Source organism: Plectropomus leopardus, chromosome 2 (assembly GCF_026936395.1).
Source record: "Plectropomus leopardus strain MGB_pleo_1.0 chromosome 2, ASM2693639v1, whole genome shotgun sequence".
NCBI lineage: Eukaryota > Metazoa > Chordata > Actinopteri > Perciformes > Serranidae > Plectropomus > Plectropomus leopardus.
Genome location: NC_142177.1, coordinates 6,996,853 through 7,022,002, shown reverse-complemented (window position 1 = coordinate 7,022,002; position 25,150 = coordinate 6,996,853). Strand labels below are relative to the sequence as shown.

Here is a 25,150-nt window from a genome sequence, read left to right as displayed (position 1 = left end):
GTAATCACAAAGGAGGGAAACTTGACAGGAAGCACGATCTGAAATGAGATGAGACAATGGTTACCAAAATAAAATAGGGAACACAGATGATGAATAAAGATGAGCTGAGGGAAATTGACAGTTTACTTACTCATCACTGTATCCTGTATACCCTGGTTGAGAGGCTGTCTTTAAAATTATGTAGACTTTTTTTCATTGGCATTCCTTTATTTACAAAGCTGTTCTCGGCCTACCTCCAGCATATTTATGTGTCTACATATCCAGGGTTTGTGAGAAGAGCTTTTATGTATGCTGCTCCATATACGTGGAATCTTTTGCTCTCATTGGTTCCTCTAGGCCATTGCAAAGCACTGCTGCAGCACCTTTGTATGTCATCTTGTACATGCCAATATCAGGGTGTAGGCCTATTCTTGCTGGGCTTTTATTTTTTCTTGTTTTTATGGTTCACTTATAGAAAGCATTACATACCTTTTAGTCCTGCCTTGTTGTAATTTCATTATCTTTTCTTTTTTAGGTGTGTTATATTGTTTGTTTTGGAGTTGTATATTTTGATTTTGGATGTTTTGCTCTGTGTTATCTGTCTGTAACGTACATTGCTGCCTGTTTTGGCTAGGACAATCTAAAAGGAGAGACTTTTAATCTCAAGGGGTTTTTGTGGTTAAATAAAGGTTTAAAAAGTGTCTGGACACTGCTCTCAACATGGAAGAGGATGAGCCGATGGCTTGTAGCTAATGGTGCTAACTCAACAAACATCACTAAACAAAGGCAACAGTGCTGACAAAGCTAACGGTGTTAACACGGGGGAAACAGGGGAGGGTGGGCGCTATGCTTTGGTAACCAATGTATGCGTGCAGTGCAAGCGACTGCAATGAGCCAGTGGTATGCACACATGCACTAACATGCATGCATGGCCGGACTGCTCATGACAATAAACCACAGAGAAGTTCAAGTTAGCAGGGCTTCACTCTCTGCCCAGGACGCCATTACGCCATTCTGTCCTTGCATTCCAAATAGTTATTTGCTGCTACATTAGTGCTCATACTAATGACACATTCAGAACCTTTAACGAAGCCATTGTCACAACACTGAATGAAAAATAAAGTTTAGAAATATCAGCTACATATGAAATACACAAATGCCACTTTTTTTGCAGCAGTGTACAGTGCCAACATTTATCCTGGCGATTGGGTTGAATATAGAGAGTAGAGAAATGATACGATTAAATGAGAATGCCAGGCTGCCATGTGTGCTTATGCTCATAACCTTTGCTAGTTGGCTTCATATCGTCTGATTTAGTTTCCAACACTTCGATGCTCCCTCTCTGCCTCGCCCACTCGGTGACACCATGAATATATGAACGGGAAGCCTGACAGTTCTCCAGTTGACAAATAGTCCAGTGTAGCGCTAGAGCACACTCCAGGGCTCAGAGCTGTGCTTTATGAATACACCTGTCACTGTGTTTACTATGAATCTGCTGTAACACAGGATCAAGGGCACAGCAGTGATTGGAAAGGGGGAATAAAAAAGTACTCTGGCTGGTGTCTGCTATCATGTAATGTGACTTCAGGCAGATGTATGACTCTACCTTTGTTTACGGGTCGGTTCAGGGTAACAGGGACATAAATAGAAATGTGAAGGTGTGATTAGAAGATGTTATTTTTTTGTTATGTATTCTGTTGCAGCACAGAGCCAGATGCACAAGGCTGAATCTAGAAATTGTTCCAAATGGAATTGATTTTTATCTTTTGGAGGGCTACTTGTCCTTTTAGAGGGTGAGAAATTCTATGACCCTTGGGCTTATGGGATCATTTCAAAACCAACAGGATAAACTGGAAGAATCCTGACTTGTGGTCTTAAATAAAGGCTAGAGTTTTATTCCTCTGTGCCGACAATGCTAGAGGCACTATGCTTTCAGGTTTTCTACCCCATTCTTGGAACACAATATCCCAAGAATGCCTTTAGGGAATTTGGACTCAAGGATACACTGATTTGAATTTGATGATTGAAGGTCAAAGGTCAGGGTTAGTGTGACCTTGTCTGTCTTATTCTTGTGAATGCAATATCTCAAGAACAGCTTGATTATTTTTTAATCTTAATCTTCTATAAAAACACTTTTCTTGCTGGAGAAAGATGTGCATCAAGCATCCAAGTTGTCACTGACATGGATGTAAACTGTAAGTGCAACTTGACTGGCATGTGGAAGCATACACCTGCAAGGCAGTAATTCTAGTGTCTAAACGATTGATAATGGATTTATAGGTATTTACTGTGTGGTGCTTTTATTCTTCTTTTGCTCTGAGAAAATGCATAATTTATCCAGACTTTAAATTGTAAATGTAAATGTAATTATGTCTGTGTAAGGGTTTATGACTCTGTGTGTATGTGTACAGCTTCACTGTATCCCTGTTAATATTTCAGTAATTCCATAGGAGCTGATACAGGCAACACCCCCCCCCCACACACACACACACACAACACATACACATACTGATACACACACAGAAACGCTCACTGATGCGGGGTGGTTTTAGGAATATTTATCGTGTTACATTTGGCCTGAGAGCCAAATGAACATCAATTTATTAAAAAGCAGCAGCAATAACCTACTAAACATAATTGTAGAGAGTACCCTGGTCAGCAGTTGAATTTCCATTATCAGCTCTAAGCTCTGTGTGTTCCTGTGTGTGCAAACAGTACGCAGTCTGTGTGGTCACTGCCGTCTCTGTGGGTGTCTGGCCTAAAGGAAAGCCAGGTGAGCCAGTGCTGCAGTACAATCCCCAGTCTATTTGATGAGGAGACCTCATGCAAAATTGATGTGAACCTCAAGGTCACGGGGAGTTCATTCAGAGCATGCTCAGATCAGCTCGCGCCTGCAGCACACCGCGGCAAATAGGACTGTTCTCCTGTACTCTGTTGGGCGCACTGTAAGCTGTTCTCCACCTGATGTAGTGTGAGATTCAGTCTGAGTCTGTTCGGTCTGTGCTCGCATTAAGACCTCTGCTCTGCCTGAGTCACCTCACTGGTTCACTGCTGCAGTTTGTGTTTGAAGGGGAATTATAATGGAGGATACATACACGGATACAAAGAACTAATACTGCTATAATGGCTTGTCCTTCAGCAAGGGCTGGCTACAAACAGAAAAGTGCTAATCAGTTACTGTTATAGTTATTTAAATGGAATTTCCTACATTCAAATGAGTAGGGTTTTATGGTTGTTTTATGATCCCTAAAACAATTCTGTGTCTACTTATGGACCCCCCCGCCACCAATCACAGCTTTTGTTTTTATCATAAAAGAGATTTGTCTTAGAATAAATATAGTAATAAATATTTTTTAAATAATTAAAAAAAATAATTTGAACCAAACGAACTGAGGAAGTGAAAGTATCTCACAATATTTCACAAGCAGCTAACATAAGCAAAGTTAAGTGCATGTCAGAAAAAATGGTCTTTTTATGACCACTCATACTATATCATACAGGTGGTGAATGGTAAATATTAAGAAGAGAAAAAGTCTTACCCTGTGTCGGAAATTGTCCATCCACAGTCCTAGAAGTATAATTTTTTAGTGTTGTTTGAGTGTCTAAATGGAATTATTATACCCCACAAAGTGGACTCAAATTATCCTTTAAAGTGCTGTACAATCAATATATTATGAATGGTTATTAAATGACTAGGGCTCTTAGATGAATTGTAAGCATGGATTGTTTAAAAGATAATGGAAGTTGCTACTTTGACATCACCCATTGGTTGGTCCCATATTTGGATGAGAGCGGTCGAGTTGTGGGAGAGCGAGGTGTGGCTCTAACTGGGAGCGCAAGTACATCATGAACACATCACTCATAGTGGCCACGCCACAAGCATAACTTTAGGCCTTAATAGAATGCAAATGGGCAAGTTTAAAATTCAATCCTCCGTACAGTTGTCACAAATGTTGAAATTAGCATTAGAAACCAAAAACATTTTTTGTACCAGGCTGTTCACATATTAATTTCAGCTTTAAAGTTGGGCATTCTAACAAAGTGTGCTCATGGGGAATGACTCACTCTTGGAACTTCAAGTGGCCATTTGAGGAACTGCAGATTTATGCACTTGCTCAATCTTTCTTCTTCGGAGGTTGCTGCTTGGCTGTAAGTCATTATTAGGCACAACAAATGTAATATCCTTATTTTGCATTACACTTGAATTAATAAAATAAATATATTTACGAACTTATTATTTACAACTGCAGACTAAGATTATTGTAAAAAAGCCCCCATGAATAATTTACTTTCATTTATAACAAACATTCTCATCCTCCCAAAAAAATACAGGCAGCTTACTACAACATATTAAGATGTTTGGTGTTGATGATGTCCTCTGATGGCCTTTTAAATTACAACAAGAGGAACAGAGGAAATCAGGTGAAGTTATATAAAGACTGACAAAGTCTGCTTTGGGAGGAGGTTGGGGTGGATGGACAGGTTTGCACTTACTAAGGGTTTTTTCCTTAAGTCTAAATTCTTGCCTGTGTTGTACGTCGCTTTGGATAAAAGCGTCTGCTAAATGAAATTGTAGATTGTAGATTGTAGGTCAAAAAACACAAGACTTTGACCCAGGAGGCCGCCGTTTGTCTCCTGTCTAAAACTAGAAAGTTAGTGTTGAGTTATTTTTAGTATACATAGTTAAGTATTGTATCAAGAAACATCATCTGTTAATGCTCTGAGATGCCCTGTTACCCTCCGTGCTCTTATACGTATCACTCAGTTTTCATCTCCATTAAATGCTGTCGGGAAAATGCAGATTTCAATGAATAATATATAAAGTGTTTTCACTGTTTGTATATGTTGTTGTGTATGTAACATCATATTACACATTTAACGTCATCATGCCCATCCATGACTCTAAACCTGACCTGTAGGTGCACTGATGTAGGAAACTCTCCTCTGGGTCAAATTGGAGAATAGGAAACAACTAAGTATTTGGTAATATTGGTTGGAGGACTTGTTATAACTGCAGATTTGATGGATTATTATTATTCATTAATGGCTAGTAAATATTTATAATCAAAGATGACATACCACAGATTTTCTTGACTTATTACTTTGGTATCAGTCACATTAGTGGAAAAGGTAGTGGCAAAGTTGAACATTTGCACAAAATTAAAATGCAATGAAATAGCTCTCAGTTTAGAGAAGGTTGCATTTCTCTCTTGTGTTTTTTTTTTTAAAATGTTTTTACAAGCTGTCTATAGATGCTGGGTACAGTGTGTTGTGTTGATGTTTCTTCACATCTTCTGGGTGTGAAAGCGTCACTTTTTTTCACCCACCTCTCACTGTCACCATGTGGGAATTTGCAAGTGCAAGTTATTTTGTTCACAACCGGCTAGTATTGACAAAGAGTGACACAGCTGCCATTAAAATGTCACAGTCATCCTTTAAATAGTTGGGTACATCCTCTTTACCTCTTATTTCTCATCTGATCTTTCCTCACACCTTTAAATCACATCCACCTTCTCTGGGCTCATGAAACAGGCTAACAAGGTTCCCCTATGTCCTCTAATAGCAGAGCCTATCTCAGCTGTTTCTGCAGCAAGAGCAGGTAGGTGGCTCACTGATTGTGCCTGCAGTGCAGACACCATCACACCCGGCCAGCTGTCTGCTCCAAGGGTGTGTGATCTGTCCAGGCTGCCCACCTTCCTCTCCCATTAAGTTCAATCATGCTGGGTGGCTGCAAGTCTAACTAGCTTCTCATCCTTTTCCATTTAACCTCCTCGCTTCTTGCACATACAATAATCCTCTGTTTGGCACAAACAGGGAGGAAAAGGACAATGGGGAATTCATCCAAAAAATACAACCGTATAGTGTGTGCTTTATTCAAAACGTTTTATATTCGGTAAGGGAGTGTGTGTTTTCATATATATGCTTGGAAATATAAGCTTTGTCAAGCCAAGTATTGTATATTTTAAAGTAATATCATTGTTGGAACAGTGACAAAATCAGTCGGATTAAGTGACTGGCACCGACTGTAAGATGAATAATGCAAGCTACAAGATGAAAGACAGCTTCGTCTTTTGTAGTCTGTCAGGCAGGAGACTGTGGAGAGCCATGACTGGCTTTAAGACTGCATGAAGCATCATTCTAACAGCCTGTTAGTTTGCCCGGGAGGAAAAAAAAACATGATATTGATTTTTTCTCTCTCTGTATGATTGGAATTGTCATTTCACATTCCTGTCACAAAGGCAGACTTACATGCAGCATTCCAATAATTCTTTGTTTCTTATATTCCATAAAGAACTGAAAAGTAATTTTTCATCTGTTAATGCTCTGAGATAAAGCCCTGTTACCCTCCATGCTCTTATACATATCACTCAGTTTTCATCTCCTTTAAATGCTGTCAGGAAAATGCAGATTTCAGTGAATAATATATAAAGTGTTTTCATTGTTTGCCAAGAGCATTATTCAGTGTTTTGTCTCTGTTGGTAGAGTGATTAATAGCTGTCACTTCCTGAACTGAGCTTGCATGACAAAGTATCTCGTGACCTTTCTTTGCAGGAAATGGTCTGTAGACAATGCAATATGAAGGTGTCAGAAAGCAATAAGTCAGAAACACAAAGGCACAAACATGAACTAATTAGAAAGCACTCAGAGAGCACATAACTCAGCCAGGGCTGCACAGTCCTTTAGATTTGTAATTTTAATGACACAAAATGTTAAGGCGTTTTTAATCTCCTTCAAAATACACATAAAGATGCACAATTACGGGATGCTTTTGTCATATTTTTTTCTCTTTTTTAATCCGACTAAGTGCTGTAATTTATGAATAAATAGTATTGAGACTAAAGTGATTGTTACCACTATCACTGTGGGGTCGAATGACTCCGCAGTAGTAATGGGCATTTATAGGCTCCAGCTCCAATCAGCTTCAATCAGCTGTGATGGAAATTCAACACCTGGGTAGATGCACTAATTTTTACCTTTTTGCCAGCGCCATCCACATGTCATCAGTCTTTTTCCAGGCAGCACTCAGACATTGTTCACAATTAAAAATTAGTGGGCTCAGAGTTTGAGAGAGAGACTGAATGAAAAAGAGATATAAAAAAGAAGTAACAATTTCACTGGCCCCCATGATGCTTTCTGTTGTTTACTAACCAGTTTTTCATTGTATGGTGTAAAATGTGACTCAACAGTAAAAAAAAACAAAACTAAACAGAAAATCATACTTGTCCACTAAAGAGCTGTGTACACAGCCAGCATATCCTCATGCAACAATTAGTATGATATCCTACAAACATGCACACAAAATATTTGGCATTCATGGCCCACAAATGACGTTTCATCCTTAATGTAAAGTTACGTAATTAACGTACAGTTACAGAGGTTATGTTTAGGCAAGTAAAGCTACTGTGGTTAGGTTGAGGAAAAAAAATATGGGGACAATGTAACTTAAAATGACTCAAAATTCACATGGTTCTGAAAACTGGTCTTCTGGAGGAAGTCCTGTGTTTTTTAAACCCATCCACCACCCCAGCCTCATCCTTAGTGGACTGCTCAGGACCACTTCTGCCTCTTTACTGAAAGTAGTATGTTGGTCAATTGATTGTAGCTTTCCAAAATAGATTGGATATGTATGAATTTTGGTACACAAATTTGGCAATGGGAAACCAGTCTATCACATATTTTATAAACAAGTATTTAAAAACCTGCATACATGTGCTAATTTTGGTGGAAATGGGTATAAGAGTCTAGAGCAATGCTATAGCTTAAATGTTACTGCATCAATAATAATCCACTGGTATACTTTATCAGAAAAAGTAACTCAAAGTATAAAAGCACTCACTCGGCATTACATTATTATTATTATAATACTGCAGTACTTTTAATTTAAGGGATACTTCAACGATTTTCAACCAGCTTTTTATCATAACAATTTAAGTAGTATATGTTGATAAACTAAGGCAAACTTCCCCCTATCTAACCAGGGCCCAGATCTCCCTCCTCATCTCCCAGATCAACTACCCAGGTTATCTGGCAGATTTTCGCTGGCTGTAGGGCTGGTGTTGAGCTGCTCCTTTCTCTCTCAAACTCAAACTCATACCAAACTGTAAAACCAGACAGTGCTGAACAAATTTAAACCACGTTTTTGTTACTATATTGCATATTTCCTGCCTGAAATGTTTTTTGAATCATATTTTAGTGAACTGATAAGTTGTTATGCTGTATTATCTGGGCATCATTATGTTTACCAAAATTTAATGTAATCTATCCAACAGTTGTTGAGATATTTCACTCTTAACCACCAATGCCAACCCCATGGTGATGCCGGAAAAGTAAGGATCACCAAAGTCAGTAGGATACATGCTGTGGGAACCTTGAATGTCTGTACAGAGTTTTATGGTAATCCATCCAATAGTTCTTGAGATATTTCAGATATTGGACTGGCCAACAGATCGACATTGCACTGCCTCTACTAAGGCTAAAATCAGCAAACAGTTTTCAAAATGCTCCCTCTCACTGTTTACTGAGGCATAATTTTGTGTATTTTTATCTGCACCACAACACTTAGCTCTCAGCCCATGGCCTGAATTTTCCACCAAATGTCAATGGAATCTGTTTAGATTTTTCAGATATTCTACCAGCAGACTTACAAACTGGACCAAAAACATAACCTCCTTAGTGAAAGCAATTAAAACTAAGATGAAATAAACCCACTTTACTATGCAAGTGGGAGAAAAATCAATAAAATAGCGGATTTGCACAGTTTTTGCCTGCATTAATAAAATAAAAATACATGAATAAACTCAAACTGTCGAGAACTAGGAGATGTAACTGTCCTCAGTGTCAAAAAGTTTGCTTTTTCTAATGAACTTGCTGTAAGGGACATTCAGATTTCTCTGTTAACAGTACAGAGTCCTTCTCTTATTACTCACCTTTTATCTTCTCAGCATGATGTGACCGATCAAATCGATCTCTGTGATAAACACTGTGAGCGTGCATCTCCAGGGGGCTCAGCTACTGATTGTGTTTGCGTTTTTCCAGATGGTCACTAAACGGAACACTCATTGATCTGGGGAATGACTACCGGCGTCACATGTCTGGGGGCAGCCTGATCATTAGCAACCTGGACAAGGACCAGGACATCGGGGTGTACCAGTGCACAGCCTTCAACACGTGGGGGTCCATCCTCAGCTGCAGAGCCAGCCTGCAATTTGCATGTAAGTGATCCTACAAATGCTAACACGCTCCTGGCACGCCTCTGACATACTTATGACACTCTGGCGTCTCTTTGTACCTCCTGTACATCAGTCTGACATGTGTGTAATATGCTTGTTCTGGCCCGGGCCTTCTTTTTTTTTCCATTCACTACTCCAATTTCTCATTTAGATTGCTTGAGAATAGATTTTCGAGAGGGGAAATGGTAATTGAATGAAATGTCAGATGCAACAAACACAGTGGGTGAGGCAGCTTCTGACTGCCTCTGAACTCCATTGATTCTCATTAGTGGTTCCAGCTCTGACAGCATCTATGCTCAGTCCGAATTGACTCATATTTTGCCAAGTGATATGCCAGCCCCTGTGATCCACACTTTAAAGGAGACAAACACAAATGATGCTTAAGAAGTGTTTGCATCTTTGTAATCACCAGCCACTTCTTTATTCATAATATATACAGCAGATTGTGCGCGTATCAGACAATGACAGGCTGTGCGCCGCTCTGTCAGCTGACTGCTGGAAACACAAAAGCCAGGTTGGAAAGTGATGCTGTGGAGTGGGGTCCTATCTTCCAGACAGGCACTGTAGAGGCACCTCTCCTCCCTTGATCAAGCCTGCTGACTATTGATCATGTCCCAAGGATAGAGAGCATTTCACTTCCTCTCAGGAGATGGACTGCCATTATCCCTATAGCCAGTAATGAATCTCACTTGCAGGGACTGGGTGAAGAGCCGAGCCGCTTGACATTTATTGTCTTGCCTAATGCACAGTGAGGGAGGTCTAGGAGATCAGCATGGCTGATACTCTGCTTTTCTGTGTAATGAGGCCACTGCCCTAAGATAGAAATGTCATGCCTTCTTTGCTGCTTTGCTTCCCTTCAAAATTCAGCTGCAACCACTATAGGCTTACATGCCCTCCCACAGCTCACATTGCTCGCAATAAAAACAACTGAAATAATGCATAGAACGAAACACGAGATTGCACTCTAAGGCATCAGCATACACACTGTATCACTGATGAGTTCATCTTTTACATACTGCCTCGAAGAGAAATGTAATTTCATCCAATCTGGGTCTTATTTTTAGAGTTTGGGCAATCGCCATCAGTTTTGATAACATTGTAATCATCAAGTTAATTGCTGATATCTAGGAACATTGCAACACTGGCCCCACTGCAAATGCACTTGTCCTGCTCAGCCTAGACTTTACATCGGGATGAAGTCAAACATATAGAAATATCTGCTCTAGGTTTTGGAAAAGTTTTGCAAATATAAAACTTTAATGATAAAAAAAAAACCCTTGTGAAACAAAGATAAAAAAGTACACTGTTTGCAGTTGGATGTGTGCAGTCAACATTTTGTGTCATAATGTTAGTTTATGTGGCACAATGCTTTAGCAGCAAGACTAAGTTGCCACACAGTATTCAGCTCTTTTAAAGTGGAGATAAAACATTCAACAATATCAGTGTGGTTTGTTTGATTTTTACCTGTGGCAAGATGAAGCACTGCAATCAGACTTGTTATTCACCAAGATTTGCCAGAAAGCTTGATAATATTTCACTTTCACTAGGTAGGGACAGCCATATTTTAACAAGGTAGTTGGTGATGTTTTGGGAATGGTTGTTTATTAGAAATAACGAGTATACCACTGTGCTTCAAACTAGTTAAGTGTAAAATTGAATTGAACACTAGGACAAAGTTACCAAAAAAAACAATTCCCTGTGCTTTTTGAGCTAATAATGGAAAGACCTTTTCCCATGGAGTGAAATGACAGCGGCAAATTATAGGATGCCTGGACTTAAAAGTCAACCCATTAGGTGGTGTATGAATAAGGGGCAGATCACACCGAGATGTGTTGCTAGAGAAGCCACCAAAACCATTGTTTCCCTGTGGTATAGTGTGCCTGTAGAGAGCTCCTCTCTTGCTGCCATGTGTTGTGTTTTTTTCTGGTGTTTTTTGGTGTGTGCTTAAAAGTTAAGATAATTTCAACTTTACCACACAAAAAACCTCACTCAAAATATGTGCTTTACCATAACAACCACCTCCTTCAGGCCACCATATGTTATGACTGACATTATTCCCACCTAGAAGTTCAGTCAAATATAGACATTTTCTGCATCATGTAGCATCGGTAAAAGGTGTGGCCCACCATCAAAAGAACTGAAGGGGCTTAGCGCTACCTGACTTGTCCCATTTTCATGTGTGTGTCAGGTTAGATAACCAGTGCTATGAGTTCAATTATGCATTTATGTGCCCATCCTCTTTTTGTTGAAGATCTTGCCTGTTCTTCAGTCGAGTCTTGGAAATGAAGAGCTCACTTCTTAACCACAGAATTGGCTCAATGGTTGATAATGTTCTTGCCTTAGATCAAAAACAAAAATGTTACTCTGTTTACTTCTTACTGCTTTCATAATGACTCCTCGTCAGGTTTTGCATATAAGTAATCCCAAAACAGAAAGTAAGGTTGACCTTGTGGACAATACGTATAAAATAAGGGACTAAGCCAGTAGGTGGCTACGTTCTTTATTACCCATTGGTTTGTTGACTGAACTTAAAGTTTGGGTTTTTGGGCAACACAATTTCAGATTTTTAGAGCCAAATGTGACCATATTTGGATGAGAGGGTGGAGCTAACCCTAATACTAACTGCTAGCTTGGTTAACACAGTGTATTTAGAGCTATGGTTAAAAGTGATAATACTCATGCTTGTTACAATAAAATAGGCTTAAAACCATTTAACAAAACCAAAATGATCTGGCCCAGCATGAACCTAAACACAGTTTCCTTGTTAAAATCAGATGGCTGCATCCAGTTGCCTGACTCGGCTGAGACCTGGCATGAATGATGCCCTGGGAATGTACTTGAATATCAGATTCCTTAGAGGGCTTATTAGTTCAAATGAACGCTTAGCAAGACTTTTTTTAAGCAACCAAAACTTTACAATTAACTTTCATCCACTGAAAACACACACCAATAGAAACAGCTACACCTACACCTACACCAATACTATACTGTAAATTTGGAATTACTCCATGGTTAAGTTACCCAAACAAATAGCTGCCGTAGTAGTGATTTGTCAAAAGATGGCACACACCTGTCGTTCAAAGTTGTGACATCCATTATGACCAACTTTATGCGTTAACAACAAGTAAAAGGGTGAGTTACATAAAAATATACCTGTTAAGCAGTACTGCCAAAGACTGACGTCCTGTACTGTAACACTGATCACACACACACACACACACACAAATGTAAGAGTCATGAAAGAACAAAACATGTCTACAGTACCAAGTTTACCAAGTCTACTTCAACAACCTACTGGTGAACAAGCAACAACAGTGATGAGTCCTGTCAGTATTGCACTGAGTAGCATATTGAAAGATGGCTGCATCCTGTTGCCAAAAAAGTGAAATACTATCTAGTTTCCAAGCAAATCTAAGTAAATATCAACTTTAATAGCACTGGTAAAGATTAATCACAGTCATATTGTTCATAGTTTCATCTCCACTTTGATATATCAGTGCACTTTACAGACTGACTTCCTGGTTCAACTTTTGTCCACTGCATTGACTGTAGTTTTGTGTGTTCACAGTTTGCTGATACACATTTTGGGGGAATCTACTTTTGGTTTTGCCTCCAAATAAATGGATTAAAAGCTGCAATAATCATTTTATTTATGTTAACAATGGATCCAGTGACTGTGCATGGTGTGAAATGTGTCCCTCATAGTGAAAAAATTTACACATCACCTCAGCTCAATAGAGCCCTTTAGCGTCTTTCAGCTTGCTGCTTTGTTTGGTTTTATGGCCCTCAACTGTCCTGTTTGGTTCAGTCTCAGCACTCTAATCAGTGTCATCTTCAGCCCCAGCTGGCAGCTGTGTTTAGTAATGATAAACCCACTGTACGCCACCTGCTTTAGCACCAAACAACAGACAGACACAGTTAATCACTAGCTGGTGAACATACTGGAACATTTTTGAGAGTCAAAGAATGAGGTATTTTAATGAAGAATTGGTGGAGACCAAAAACAGAGCAAGAAGAGAGTAAATATTGGACTTGAATTTGTCGCCTGGCCAAAGACAGGATTTCTAATGAAATGAAAGTGTTGCTCGGGTTGCTCCACTGCTGGATGTGTAAATAAGCAAACACCATCTCACCATAACACCACAGCAAACACCATATCAGCTTTTCAAGGTGATAATACGTCTGTGTTGTCTTAACAGCTTGTACTACTACTCATTAGTGGCCAAAATAAATAAATAAATAAACAATGCTTTAAATAGTGTGGCTTGTTTACACCCTGTCTGGTGGTCTGACTACTGACATTCCTTGCCCTTGTCGGATTTTGTTGTAATGATGTCAACCTGTACCCACTTCTCAGCAATTTCTTAATACAGTGTTATTAAAATTAATAGGAAAAAGAAGCGCAACAGAAGAGTTCTGAACTTGTTTTTGTTGTTTGAAATGGCAAAGATACATTGAGACAGCTGCATTTTGTCACAGTAAAAGCACTTTTTGCTCAAAACACAATATAAAACGGTGAATGTCTATACAGCGCCACCATTGCCCAGACCAATCATCTTTGGGCCGTAATGGTTGCTCTCTGTAATCTCCAGGCCGGCCATTCTTTTATGGCAGAGACGGATTCTGCTTACAATGGAATCACTGCAGCTACAGTGAGTTTGGCCTCTAGCTCTCAGAGTTACAGTGTGTGGTCAGTTCACTCCAGTGAAGCCCATTATTCTTCTGCTCAGAGGCCAGAGAAGACAGAAGTGTATCCCCTCCAGCTCCGAGGCCCAGCTCCCATCTCTGCCCTCCTCTGTGCCGTTCTGCACAATCTTTGGTGAAGTTGTTATCCTTTCCTCGTCCACTGTGTGATTATTCGTAGCTCTCTGATTCACCTTTCGAAAAAGCATTGTTGTTATAATTATCAGCAGCTGTCATGACGATGCTTTTTCAGTCTTCAGGAGACAGACTTTTTATTTGGTCAGGCAGCCTGGTGAGATCAGAAGGACGTTGCCTCTGCCTGTATTTCAAGTCAGCCACCTCCTCCTGTGGCCTCCTTGGTGTCCTGCCGTGACTTGGCTCTGTTTGATTCCACTGCGGTCATCAGAGAGCTGCTCATTAATCTTACCCACACTCTGTCCCACTTCTCTCCATAATCTTCCTTCTCCTAATTTCCCTTATCGGTCACACTGACTTTCTTTTGTTTGTGTTTGGAAGGCTTACTCTAGGCTGTTAGCCAGAGGGTGCAGACAGAGTACAGAGCGGACTGCGGCAGCTTCTCTCCATCAGTCATGAAGCCAGGGGTGGTTTATCATCCCAGGTTTAGGTTTTGTCTGCCAGCAAGTGCTCATTCATTTGCGAGGGATAGATTGTGCTGAGAGTATTGATGGGGAAGCTAATGCTTTTAAGTGCAAGATTACACCACATTTAATAATGATGTTACTTATTGCTGCTGGCACTGCAAACTGTCATTTGTCATGCACGCTCCCCAGTGTTTGCTCAGTCCGTGCGAAACGTTTCCTCAACACCCCCCCAGTCCTGCTCATTTCATCCCATTTCAGCCTAATCTCCTCTTGGTGCTGGAGTGTAGTGTTGCAGGTCCATCTATTTCATCAGCAACCCCTGATGCCTTTGAAAGTGTCGGAGGCTGTCAGGAGGTGTCCCAGGGCAATCAATGATGCCCTATTAAAGTCCCAGTGCTCAAAATGTAACATCAAAAAACATGCCTCAGTGAATCAGTGAGGGGAATTTGGGAAAACTTATGTCTTCTATTTTCTGAACTATCCCTTTCAAAGAAACTTAAGAATACAGACGATAGTCTTTTTTCACTGTCTGATATTCATCTCCATGCTGCTGCTGCTGATTGTCTTTTTTTATGATGCAGTCTAATTCGATTTCGATCTTTTTTGACTCATCAGATCTTGATAACTTCAAAACTCAAACAGTGAGGAGCGCTGTAAACGTCCGGGAGGGCCAAGGAGTGGTTCTGTTGTGTGGACCACCTGCACATTCTGGAGGTGAGTTTACTCTGTCTGGGTATGTTTCTTTCTTTTTTTTGCTTCTTATTTAAACATGACTCATAGCGAGTATAATTCTCTCCTCTGGTTTCACATGGCAACCTTTGATAAAGGATTACTGCCACACTCATAACTTATTCCGCTTTTACGCTCATTTATGTGTACACATGCTCTTAATAATTATCCCCTTATTTCATATTGAATAGTACTACTTCTTGGCAAATCCCTACTCGGGTGTTTCTGTACTTATTATTTTTCTCATTACAGCAGTGTGTTTCTCAAATTAGTCTTAAGCCTAGTCCACAGGTATTTTTAAAAACAGGGCTTTTCCTCCACCATTCTCAAACCCTTTCCAGACAAGCACTGCTATAAAAAAGTCTCTATCCAAATGACAACGCAAAAACACAATTGAAGTACTGAAGAGCATGCCAAACCAACAGGCAGCATTATAACTGTAACCCTAAAGCCATGTTGGCCAATCTCACAAACAAGAAGAGAATGTTGACCAAACAGAAGCCTGAAAAAAAGCTATTTTCAAAAGGCTGCCTGGAGCAGTGACCTATGAAGCACTTTCTGATGCCTCTATTCCTCTGTATAGTTGAAGAGTAACTGTTTTTTTGTTTGTTAACATGTTAAAAGTCCTCATAGCAAGGTTTAGAGCCAGGACTATTTTGGTCAAGTTCACCATTGCATGAAATGTGGCCTCATCTGTGATGAGGGTTGGGTACTGAACTTCTTTTAAGGGTATCAACTGAATTAGATCCGTGCTACAACCCATCCATGAATACCAAATTTCAGTTTCATTTTACCTGGGAGCACATCTGGGTGAGAATGACGGTTTTAGGCCAAAGGTGGCAGTGCCACAAACTGCCCTAAAGCCTGGAAACCAGCAAAACATCTTTGAGGCTGGCAACGGAGCACCGTTGGCCGCTCCGTTGGCCGCTCCGTTGGCCGCTCCGTTGGCCGCTCCGTTGGCCGCTCCGTTGGCCGCTCTGTTGCTCCATTGATCCACTGGCGACTTCTTTGGCTGCTCCTGTGGTTTCCCAGTGTGCTACAATGATCCATGCAGCGCCAGTATGCAGTATTATTTTGGTAATAGCAGAGTATCAATGCTAGACGAGAAGACACACATACACAGACACAAGCAGACAGATGGACAAAGACAGAAGATTTGCTCTTTGTGTGACTAGAAAAGAGCAGAGGAGCACAACTGATTTTTAGTCTACTATGTCACTGCGGCAGATTGTTCAAAAATTACATTGTTATTACAAAGAAAGTTAAGTAAAAGGTACCATTGGAAACTGGTACCAAATTGCAGTATTGGTTTAAATGTGAATGGTACCCAACCTTATTTTTGACGCTTAAACAATGCACAACAGTGCACAATTGACGTTCTGAACCAAAAACTCAGTTTTCCTTGTGTGTACGTCATCACTGATGCCAAAACATTGACACATAACTGTTTTGTTTAACCGGTACAAAAACTAAAGCATAAAAACATTATGTGGTTGTAGGGGAGGTTATGTGCTGGACGACTACTACTGCCTTTTTGTTTGGTAGTAGTAACTTCCTTATAAACTCTGTAAAGCTTCTTCTTTTGTTTATGCTTTGTTTGTTTTTTTGTGTCAGGCCAATAGGTTATTATTTTAAAGTTATAATTGCGATTTTCAATTCAATTCAAGATTTTTTAGGTAAATTAAATTACAGGCCTGTATCTGTGCTCCATTAAAACAAGATATTATGGCACCTAAGGACCCTGACACACCAAACCAACAGTCGACCATCGGTGAATATTGGGCTATTAGTGAATGTCTGATGTTATAGTTTTTGCGTTGAGACCAACACTGTTTGCCTTTGCTGGCTATTTTTCCACCAATTGATAATGTTAAATCGGTGTTGGAGATGCTAAAGCCCTCGCTCTTATCAGCAGTTCTGCTCAGTGTATTAGAAGAGAAACTGTGAAAAATGAACGAGTTAATAAAGTCATGGCTCCAGTTTTTTCTTTTCTTTTTCTTTAAAAAAATCATAGTTGTGGCGTAAATCCAAAAACCATTTAAGAAAGGTGCTGGACCAATAAAAGATAGCAGTAAACAACATGTAGAAAGGTCTGCACACTGTAGCCTCCTTAAGTGCAATCTAGAGCGAAGAGAGAGCTAATGCCTGCTTCTAATGTTGTGGTTGTAAGGGAAGTTATGTGCTGGACTAACTTTTTTGTTTGGTGGTTGTAAACTTTGTAAAACTACTTGTTGTATTTACTTTTTGGTGTTTTATGGGTTGAGCAAAAAAGATGGTAGTAGGCAGGGTTTTTTTTACCTTCGGTCAGAGCCAGGCTAACTGTTTCTCCTTGAATAATGCCCTTATTCAGAGCACAGCCTACCAGCTGCTGGCTGTAGCCTTATACATATGCACCTCCACATATTAAAAGAAGATGGTTTAAATGATCAACTAAGACGCTAAAAAATGTATTCTTTAAATGAGAGGCCACAATTAAGAGATAAAGACGCAGCGTGCTCGGCCCCACCTCTCTGAAGACATGGACAATGGCTGCTGCCTCGCTGGTTTCCTTGATACAGTAGCTTGAACATTAGAACAACCAGTTTCCTTCACGAGAGAACAGTTTGTAGCACAGTGCATTGTACAGCTGGTCTATGGGATAATGGGTCAGAGTACTCTGTGTGAAATACAGTTTGACAGCTTTCCTCTGACATAGGCTTATACGTGGTTGGCTGCTGTAACCATGGTGCTATTGTGTTATTTTTTTCTTCCACATTTTGAGAAGTGAATGAAAGTTAAGCAGTGTGAGCTTGCTGTCCCTTTCTTCTTTTCTCGCCCTGTTGCTCCCGCTCTGGCTCTCTCCCTCTCCCTCTCTCTTCTCTCTTTCTGTTCCTCCCACTCTCTTGAATTTTGAAAGCATCAATTTGCTACATAACCTTGAAGTGAACTTTATCTGACACCTGCTAAGGCATCCCTCCTGGTTCTCATTACACTTTGGTGACTTTGAGCTCTGCAAAAGCTTTTTCCTCCAACACAACATCCATTACAACAGATATGATAAATACAATATTGTCACAAGCAATTGTTGCTGTGTCACTTTTGTGCTCCATCGTGCTGCAGACATTTGTTTACATTTTTTTAGCACATAAGTCACTCTTTGTGTTGCATAAAAGCTCTCGTGTTGTATCTGCACTCCGCACTTGACTTACAGTTGCTTACAGTTCTATCACTGCTCATTACAGCTACACGGTTCAGATGGAGGTTATGCTGAGTCTGAACTTCGTGGCTCCTGCTTGCCTAATCAGAAGGAGCTTTGTATCCGCATCGCTGCTCCCAGCTCGGACGTGCGATCCCGTGCAAAGCCGCGTTCCCTTGAGGGGGCATCGGATATGATTGACAGTCATTGCGTATACCCTTTGACTCTGAGCCCTTCACCTCTGTACTGGTAGATTACACCGAACGTCTCCTCACAAATCTGTGCAGCGTGCGCTTATCAAAATGACACAGTAATTCATCATGGCAGGTCTCTCTTTTCATATGGTAGACCTGCAGCTTGTGAGGGGGCATCACAACATGCACCTACTTCAATCCATCCGTCCAGCCTCCCATGAACCAACCAAGTCACTCAGGGACCCAAGGAATGGAGGCCATGTGTCAGGGGAGGGCCACTGACGCGCTGTAATCCATTTTGTTTCGCTCCCTTTCCTTGGGTCTCTCATTTCTTCTGCACTGATAGCTATTACATTTGCCATGTCTTGGTATCTCTTCCCAAGGAAACGGAGATAAGGGAAGGAAAATGGCACGATATGCTAACGTTTTCAGGCCACAGTGGGGTATCTTCTTTTGGTTCAGCCATTCAGATATAGAGGGTGATGTATCTAATACTATATGTATGGAATCAGTTGAGCTTTGCGACCATTGCTGGAAGTTTAATTGTTTTCCTTTCTATTCCAGAGCTGACATTTGCATGGATCTTCAATGAATACCCCTACTTTGTCCAACAAGACAGTCGACGGTTCATCTCTCAGGAGACCGGGAGTCTGTACATTGCAAAAGTGGAGCCCTCAGATGTCGGAAACTACACTTGTGTGGTTAATAACACTGTCACGAGGGAGAAGGTGCTCAGCTCTCCTACACCACTGGTCCTCAGAAGTGACGGTAAAAGCCTTTAGCTATGATTTTTTTTTGCTCAAGGTCTTTTTATTTGTATTTAAAGTCATACGACTAGAATTTATCACAGATGTAATTGGAAAAAGATACAACATGTGCACCCCCACCCCTCAATCTTTCTGCTAACCAATCCCCACTGTACCATTCAGCAAAGAGAGTAACACCAGTCAGCCAATTTCAAGTACATAGAAACAAATGAAATGTGACAATGATAGTAGGTAAGACACAAAATAAAACAAGTGAGGCTTACAAAATTAAACAGACAAAAAACCAAAAAGCACAAAATTAAAAAACAAACCAACAAAAAACAAAAATTTTAACAAATAATTTCAAAGATGATCAGGAAATTAAAAAAGGTAAAAAAAAAAAAGTGGTTAAACTATGTATAATAAGGGAAGGAACTCTTGAATTTTAGACTGACACTGGAAATAATCCATATTTATTACATCATTATTTCTATCCATGGTTATTGGATGTTATATCTAGGTTATACAGAGCAATTTGATTGTGATTTGGTTGTAAACAAAATGTTATTGTCAGACCATTAGGTTATTATTTTAACAATGTCATTGTGATTTTTCACTACTGCATGCATTGATAACAGCTACATAAGGTAGTATGCCAGTTATAGTAGTAATAAAAAACTGTTTGTAAGTCGCATGACACCTGATGATGACCCCTAATGACACTGTTGTCAGCGCTGCACATAAGCTGCTTGAGTAAACGTTAAAGTTAGCTTTACATGCTGACAGGACTTGCCGCATCACAGCTCGGAGTATTGGATGTCTCAATTCTCCCTGCAGCGTTTCATATCACTGAATATATTTCAACAAAATGGCAGGGCCTGCTCCATCTATACACTCATTAAAATTCTGTTGGAAAAAGTTGTTAAAAAACAACAACTTTTCAACTAAATATAGACCAATTTGACATTAGATGTCTTTTTATCTGTTCATAACAGAGTCATTGCAGTTGTGTTTGTATTCTCACACACTGTGGTCAGCATTGTGATAGTATTTTGGTAGGTTACTACTCTGGCATGCTTTCTAAAGGCTTTTCTTACTTGTTACTAAAGGCCAATTACATGCCAGGCAACACATAAAAAAGCTCTAAAGATTAGCTCTAAACAAATCATAAGAACAAATACCATGTTTATCCTCTTCCAGTACAACCCTCTATGGACTACAATATGTTTGCTGATGACTTATTAGCAGCTATGACATCTTAGCGGTGGCTGGTACTGTTTTCACCTTGTGAGTCTGTGTATGTGTGTTTGTGTGTGTGTCATCATGGTAAAATCTAGTCCTGGTGACACCTGTTATAGTGGGAAATACTACAAAAGCTGTTTTGTGTATTTTGCCAGGTGACTGTCTGTCTGTAGAGAGATTTGGTCATTGCCTCCCACTTCCCTGGATGGCATTCATTCTAAATATATACTTCATCCACATAATGTCCATTTAAATATCAGTCATTCATGCCTTGTTACCTTGAATTTGTGAGAAAACCTTTGTTTTCCTGCATGCCACAACGAAAAAAAGGGGGAACATATTGATTGAGCGGGGACCACATTTAAAAAACGGAAAACATAAGTATTTAAATAGAACCCAAAGTGGCACGTAACTATGCTTTTTTCAAAGCCAGACTCCAATACTAATGACTATTTTTTTTTTTTTTTTTAACAAAATGCATGTGTTCTGAGAATACGACTAGATAAATGAGACTTAGAATGTACTGCATGAGTTGTGGGAGTTTGTAAACAGATGTAAACAAAATTAATCAATAAATCAATTTGTTCACCGTTTTCCATGGAGGCATGTGAGAAAGAAACAAATATTTCTTCATGGATTTAAGGTAACAAGGCATGACTGATCTATTTTCAAATGCCCATTTTGGAGGTGAAGTATTTCTTTAAGTCCCAAATCCCTTTATTTTGGCTGGAGTAATCCTGTTGCATGATGGTCTCATAGTCAACATTTGTAACTGCTGATTTGATGGCGTATTAAAAACTGAGAACTCCATAACAATATACAGCATCAGTGGATTGGCAACAGTTGAAATTGCTCTATTAGAGAATGCACCAGCCAAATATTTTTTCACAAATGGGCAACCCAGATGTTGGTTGTTTAATAGCCTAAAACTCATCAATAAAGCATCAATAAATAATCTGTTAACTATTAATGAAGGCACTGATTTCAAAGGCTTCCTTATTACACTGTGGCACAGGGTTTTCCTTGAGTCTTTTACCCTTTGAGACCTACACAAATTGGCTGTATTTCTTTCAAAAACATGGGAAGAAGGCAATGAACAACTTAACGAGAAATGGCCAAAAAAATAAGCAAGAAATGAGTGAAACGTTACAAGAAAATTACCACAAAAAACAGAAAAAGAAAAAGGGAAGTTAAAAAAACAAAAACAAACAGAGGAAAATGACCTCAAATAGAGGTAAAAAAATGTAACATAATTTAAAATGTTTTAATTATAAGAATTATTATTTTCTGGGCAGCTTTCTTTCTTTCTTTTGGCAATATCTGATAATCTTCCCGGCAGATCTTCAGGTCATTTTCTTTTAGCATTTTACTATGTTTTTTTGCAATTTGCCAGACATTTCTCGTCAAGTTGCTAATTGCCTTTACCCCAATGTTTTTAAAAGAAATTAATTTTCTGAGGTGTCAGAGGTTTAAGTGCTAAGGAAAGGTGTCTGAATGCAGCGCAAGAAAACTGATACTGATACAGATGTTAAGGGTTAAATATGTGCATCTCTATTAAGCCATAATTCCAATCAGATCGCTTTGAAGCACAAAACACAAAAGAACTGTCAAGCTGAAATTATCGAATTTGGATTAGTGTGGACGTTTCTATACAGCAAAATGTCACAGATCATTACTAACTAAACACTGGGATGATCGGAGTGTGGATTTTGCATTAAGGACATGTGGTTGTATATTCTGCATGTTTTTCATGCTGGGTGTAAGATGCAAACACTTATCACAGCCTTTCAAAGTCTGTAGTGACCTTTAATCTGAAAACATGCACAGGACCCCAAATCAGCTGCTGCTGCCAGACTGTGGGGTTGTACTTGGTAATAGCAAAGGGCATTCTACTATCTGTGGGAAGGAGTCTTTGACCCGGCCCAGTGATGTGAATATAAATAAAGTCATAAATGAAGTCACATTGCCACAGGTGATAAATCTCTACCAAGCAAGTCTTTTCCCTGATGTGTTCGCTGAATCTTTTATAAGCCACCTCTGATTTTGTCTTTAGCAGCCCAGTGGTCACTTTTGCTCTGCATGCATAAAGACTTCTGTGTTCGCTGTCCTGCTGCGTTAGTGCTCTCTCTTTGATCCAACACATGTATAATGTGTGCTGTTCATCATTAATGTAAAAAGCTTGTCGTCTGTTGTCTCCCTTTTGTAGGAGTAATGGGTGAATATGAACCCAAAATAGAAGTTCATTTCCCTGATTCAGTCCCAGCCGCAAAGGAGTCGGTGGTGAAACTGGAATGCTTCGCTCTGGGAAAGTAAGTCAGCCTAGTGTGTGAGAGTGTGTGTGTGTGTGTGTTTGTGTGTGTGTGTGTGTGTGTGTGTGTGTTTGTGTGGGTGTGTGTGACATAAGCTGTAGGCTGATTTGTGCATGAATTAGAGCTACTCAAGATGATTTAAGGATGCACAAGCGTAACATTACTCATTCTCAGATTCATCAATCCATAGGAGAGCAAGGGGCCGCGGCGTGAAAAGACAAGGGAGCAGAAATCAAAGTTCTTTAAAGAGCCTCTGAAATCAGAGCGATCGCAGTTTGATTTGTAGGGAGCAATAACTCACAAGGCTTTCGCTTCAACTACTTTTCTACCGTGCTTAATCACACTTTGATCAGTGCGACTGACAGTTGCCATCATGGGAACTTTTTTTTTTCTTTGTTCATTTTTTTTGCAGCCCCGTCCCAGATATAAGCTGGAGGAGAACCAGTGGCATCCCTTTCCCCAGCAAAGTGAAAATGAAGAACTCAAACGCTGTCCTTGAAATCCCTAATTTCCAGCAGGAGGATGCAGGGACGTATGAATGTATGGCGGAGAATCGGCGAGGCAAAAATGCTGCACGGGGTCGTATTTCATTCCACGGTTAGTGAACCATTTCACATTGATGCAAAGAGAAGCTGGAATGAATATGTATCTGAACTGTACAGGAAACATGCATGTGACCAGCAGCTTTAATCTCATTTGTTTGATAGAAAACCTATTTGTCTACAACGTGAGTGGCATTTTGTTACCATGAAATTGCAGTACAGGCCATGCATCCAGGCTGGAAAAGTAAAACGTTAATATTTTTGCAAAGGCTCCGAATTTCAATATTCCAGTCTGTTTACCAGCCTGTACTCCTCATTATGCTGATAATCCACTTTAAACTTTGATGATTTAATGCAAGGCTGCTTTAATGGATTTATGATTTCTGATACCACTCTTTACTAATCCACTGCCTCTATAATTAAAACACATGTTTTAAAAAGGTAATCCTCTCGTTTATTCCAAAGCTAAACCTCACTGGCTCCAGACAATGGCGGACACAGCTCTGTCCATCGAGGAAAACCTCTTTTGGGAGTGTAAGGCCAATGGAAAGCCTAAACCGTCCTACAGCTGGCTCAAGAATGGGGAGCAGGTCATGGCTGAGGTAAGAAAAATCTCAATAACTGTGGTGCAGTGTAGTGAATGTTTACTTACAATACCTCTGGATGCTGATAGAGCTGCTCATTAGTTACACTGAATCAGAACTGTAAAGAAAATTTGAAGAGATCAATTGTCAACTATATTCTGGAAGGGTTTCTTAATTGGAACTGGTTTTGATGGCAAGAATCAACCGCTCATTCATTTTCCACTTGTTAGGTAGAATTACTGCTTACAAAATTCAAGGGGTACTCCAGTGATATTGCACTGTGCTTTCATTGTATTGCAGAAAGATTTAGAAACTTTGCAGCGGTATTGTAAAATGTAGGGCTCATCCACACCTGGTATCAACATGTTATCTGTGTTATGCATGGATGTATAAAGAAAACTTGGATACAGGATGGAGATAGGGCTCATTCATTCTTATAGGGAGCTGCTCAGTAGCACATGAAGCAAAAAACAGTATTTTTCGGGGTATTTACACACCTGGATTTCCTGTATCATGGAGCCCTTAGGGTATGAGCACTAGAGAATTACAGTGGCTGAGCTTGGCCGATTGTTTCAGAGCAGGTAATCTCTGCAGCTGACTTCGGGTTTAGCGCCCTGATACCTTCAATGGCAAACAAATGATTTAAACTTGACTTCACAAATGTTATGAGACTGAATGGATTAAATTTTGTTATTGAAATGAGTTGTTTCGCTGAGGTTTTGATGCTCACAAAAATATATCCACTGATTTACAGATCTGTCTTTCCCAATGTAAGTCAATCGGAAAAAGTGTTTCTGGGCCCCATGGCATCACGTTACATACCTGGATGATGTAATTCCACTGCCGAAAAAAACAGTTTGACCAGCTTAAGATGGTTACGCTGGCTGACCAGCTTGTTTGGCCAACTTAAATTATATTTTTGAATAGTCTTTGATGCTTGAGCTGGTCATATCAGCTTGTGATGGTCACTCAAACTGGTTTATCAATTGAAGTTCTTGTAAAACTCAAACTAAATCAATGTCCTTGAGTATAGAAAAATTAGCAGTGTCATGAAGAGGTAGTATGGAAAGAAAAGGGCAGAAATCAGTTAAGTCTACTGTAATGGGATTTGCACAATGTGATGAAAACTTTTTTT

The 25,150-nt window shown here is 39.8% G+C and overlaps 1 protein-coding gene across 1 annotated transcript in view; it reads left to right on the top strand.

Annotated features, from left to right (window-relative positions):
* Nucleotides 1-25,150, top strand: part of cntn3b (contactin 3b) — a 70,579-nt gene that overhangs the window by 18,600 nt on the left and 26,829 nt on the right. The window contains exons 4-9 of the mRNA XM_042495342.2: nucleotides 9,016-9,191; nucleotides 15,110-15,208; nucleotides 19,157-19,360; nucleotides 22,787-22,889; nucleotides 23,302-23,486; nucleotides 23,897-24,033. Of these exons, the coding sequence (XP_042351276.1) occupies nucleotides 9,016-9,191; nucleotides 15,110-15,208; nucleotides 19,157-19,360; nucleotides 22,787-22,889; nucleotides 23,302-23,486; nucleotides 23,897-24,033 (904 nt within the window). The remainder of the gene's footprint in view (nucleotides 1-9,015; nucleotides 9,192-15,109; nucleotides 15,209-19,156; nucleotides 19,361-22,786; nucleotides 22,890-23,301; nucleotides 23,487-23,896; nucleotides 24,034-25,150) is intronic.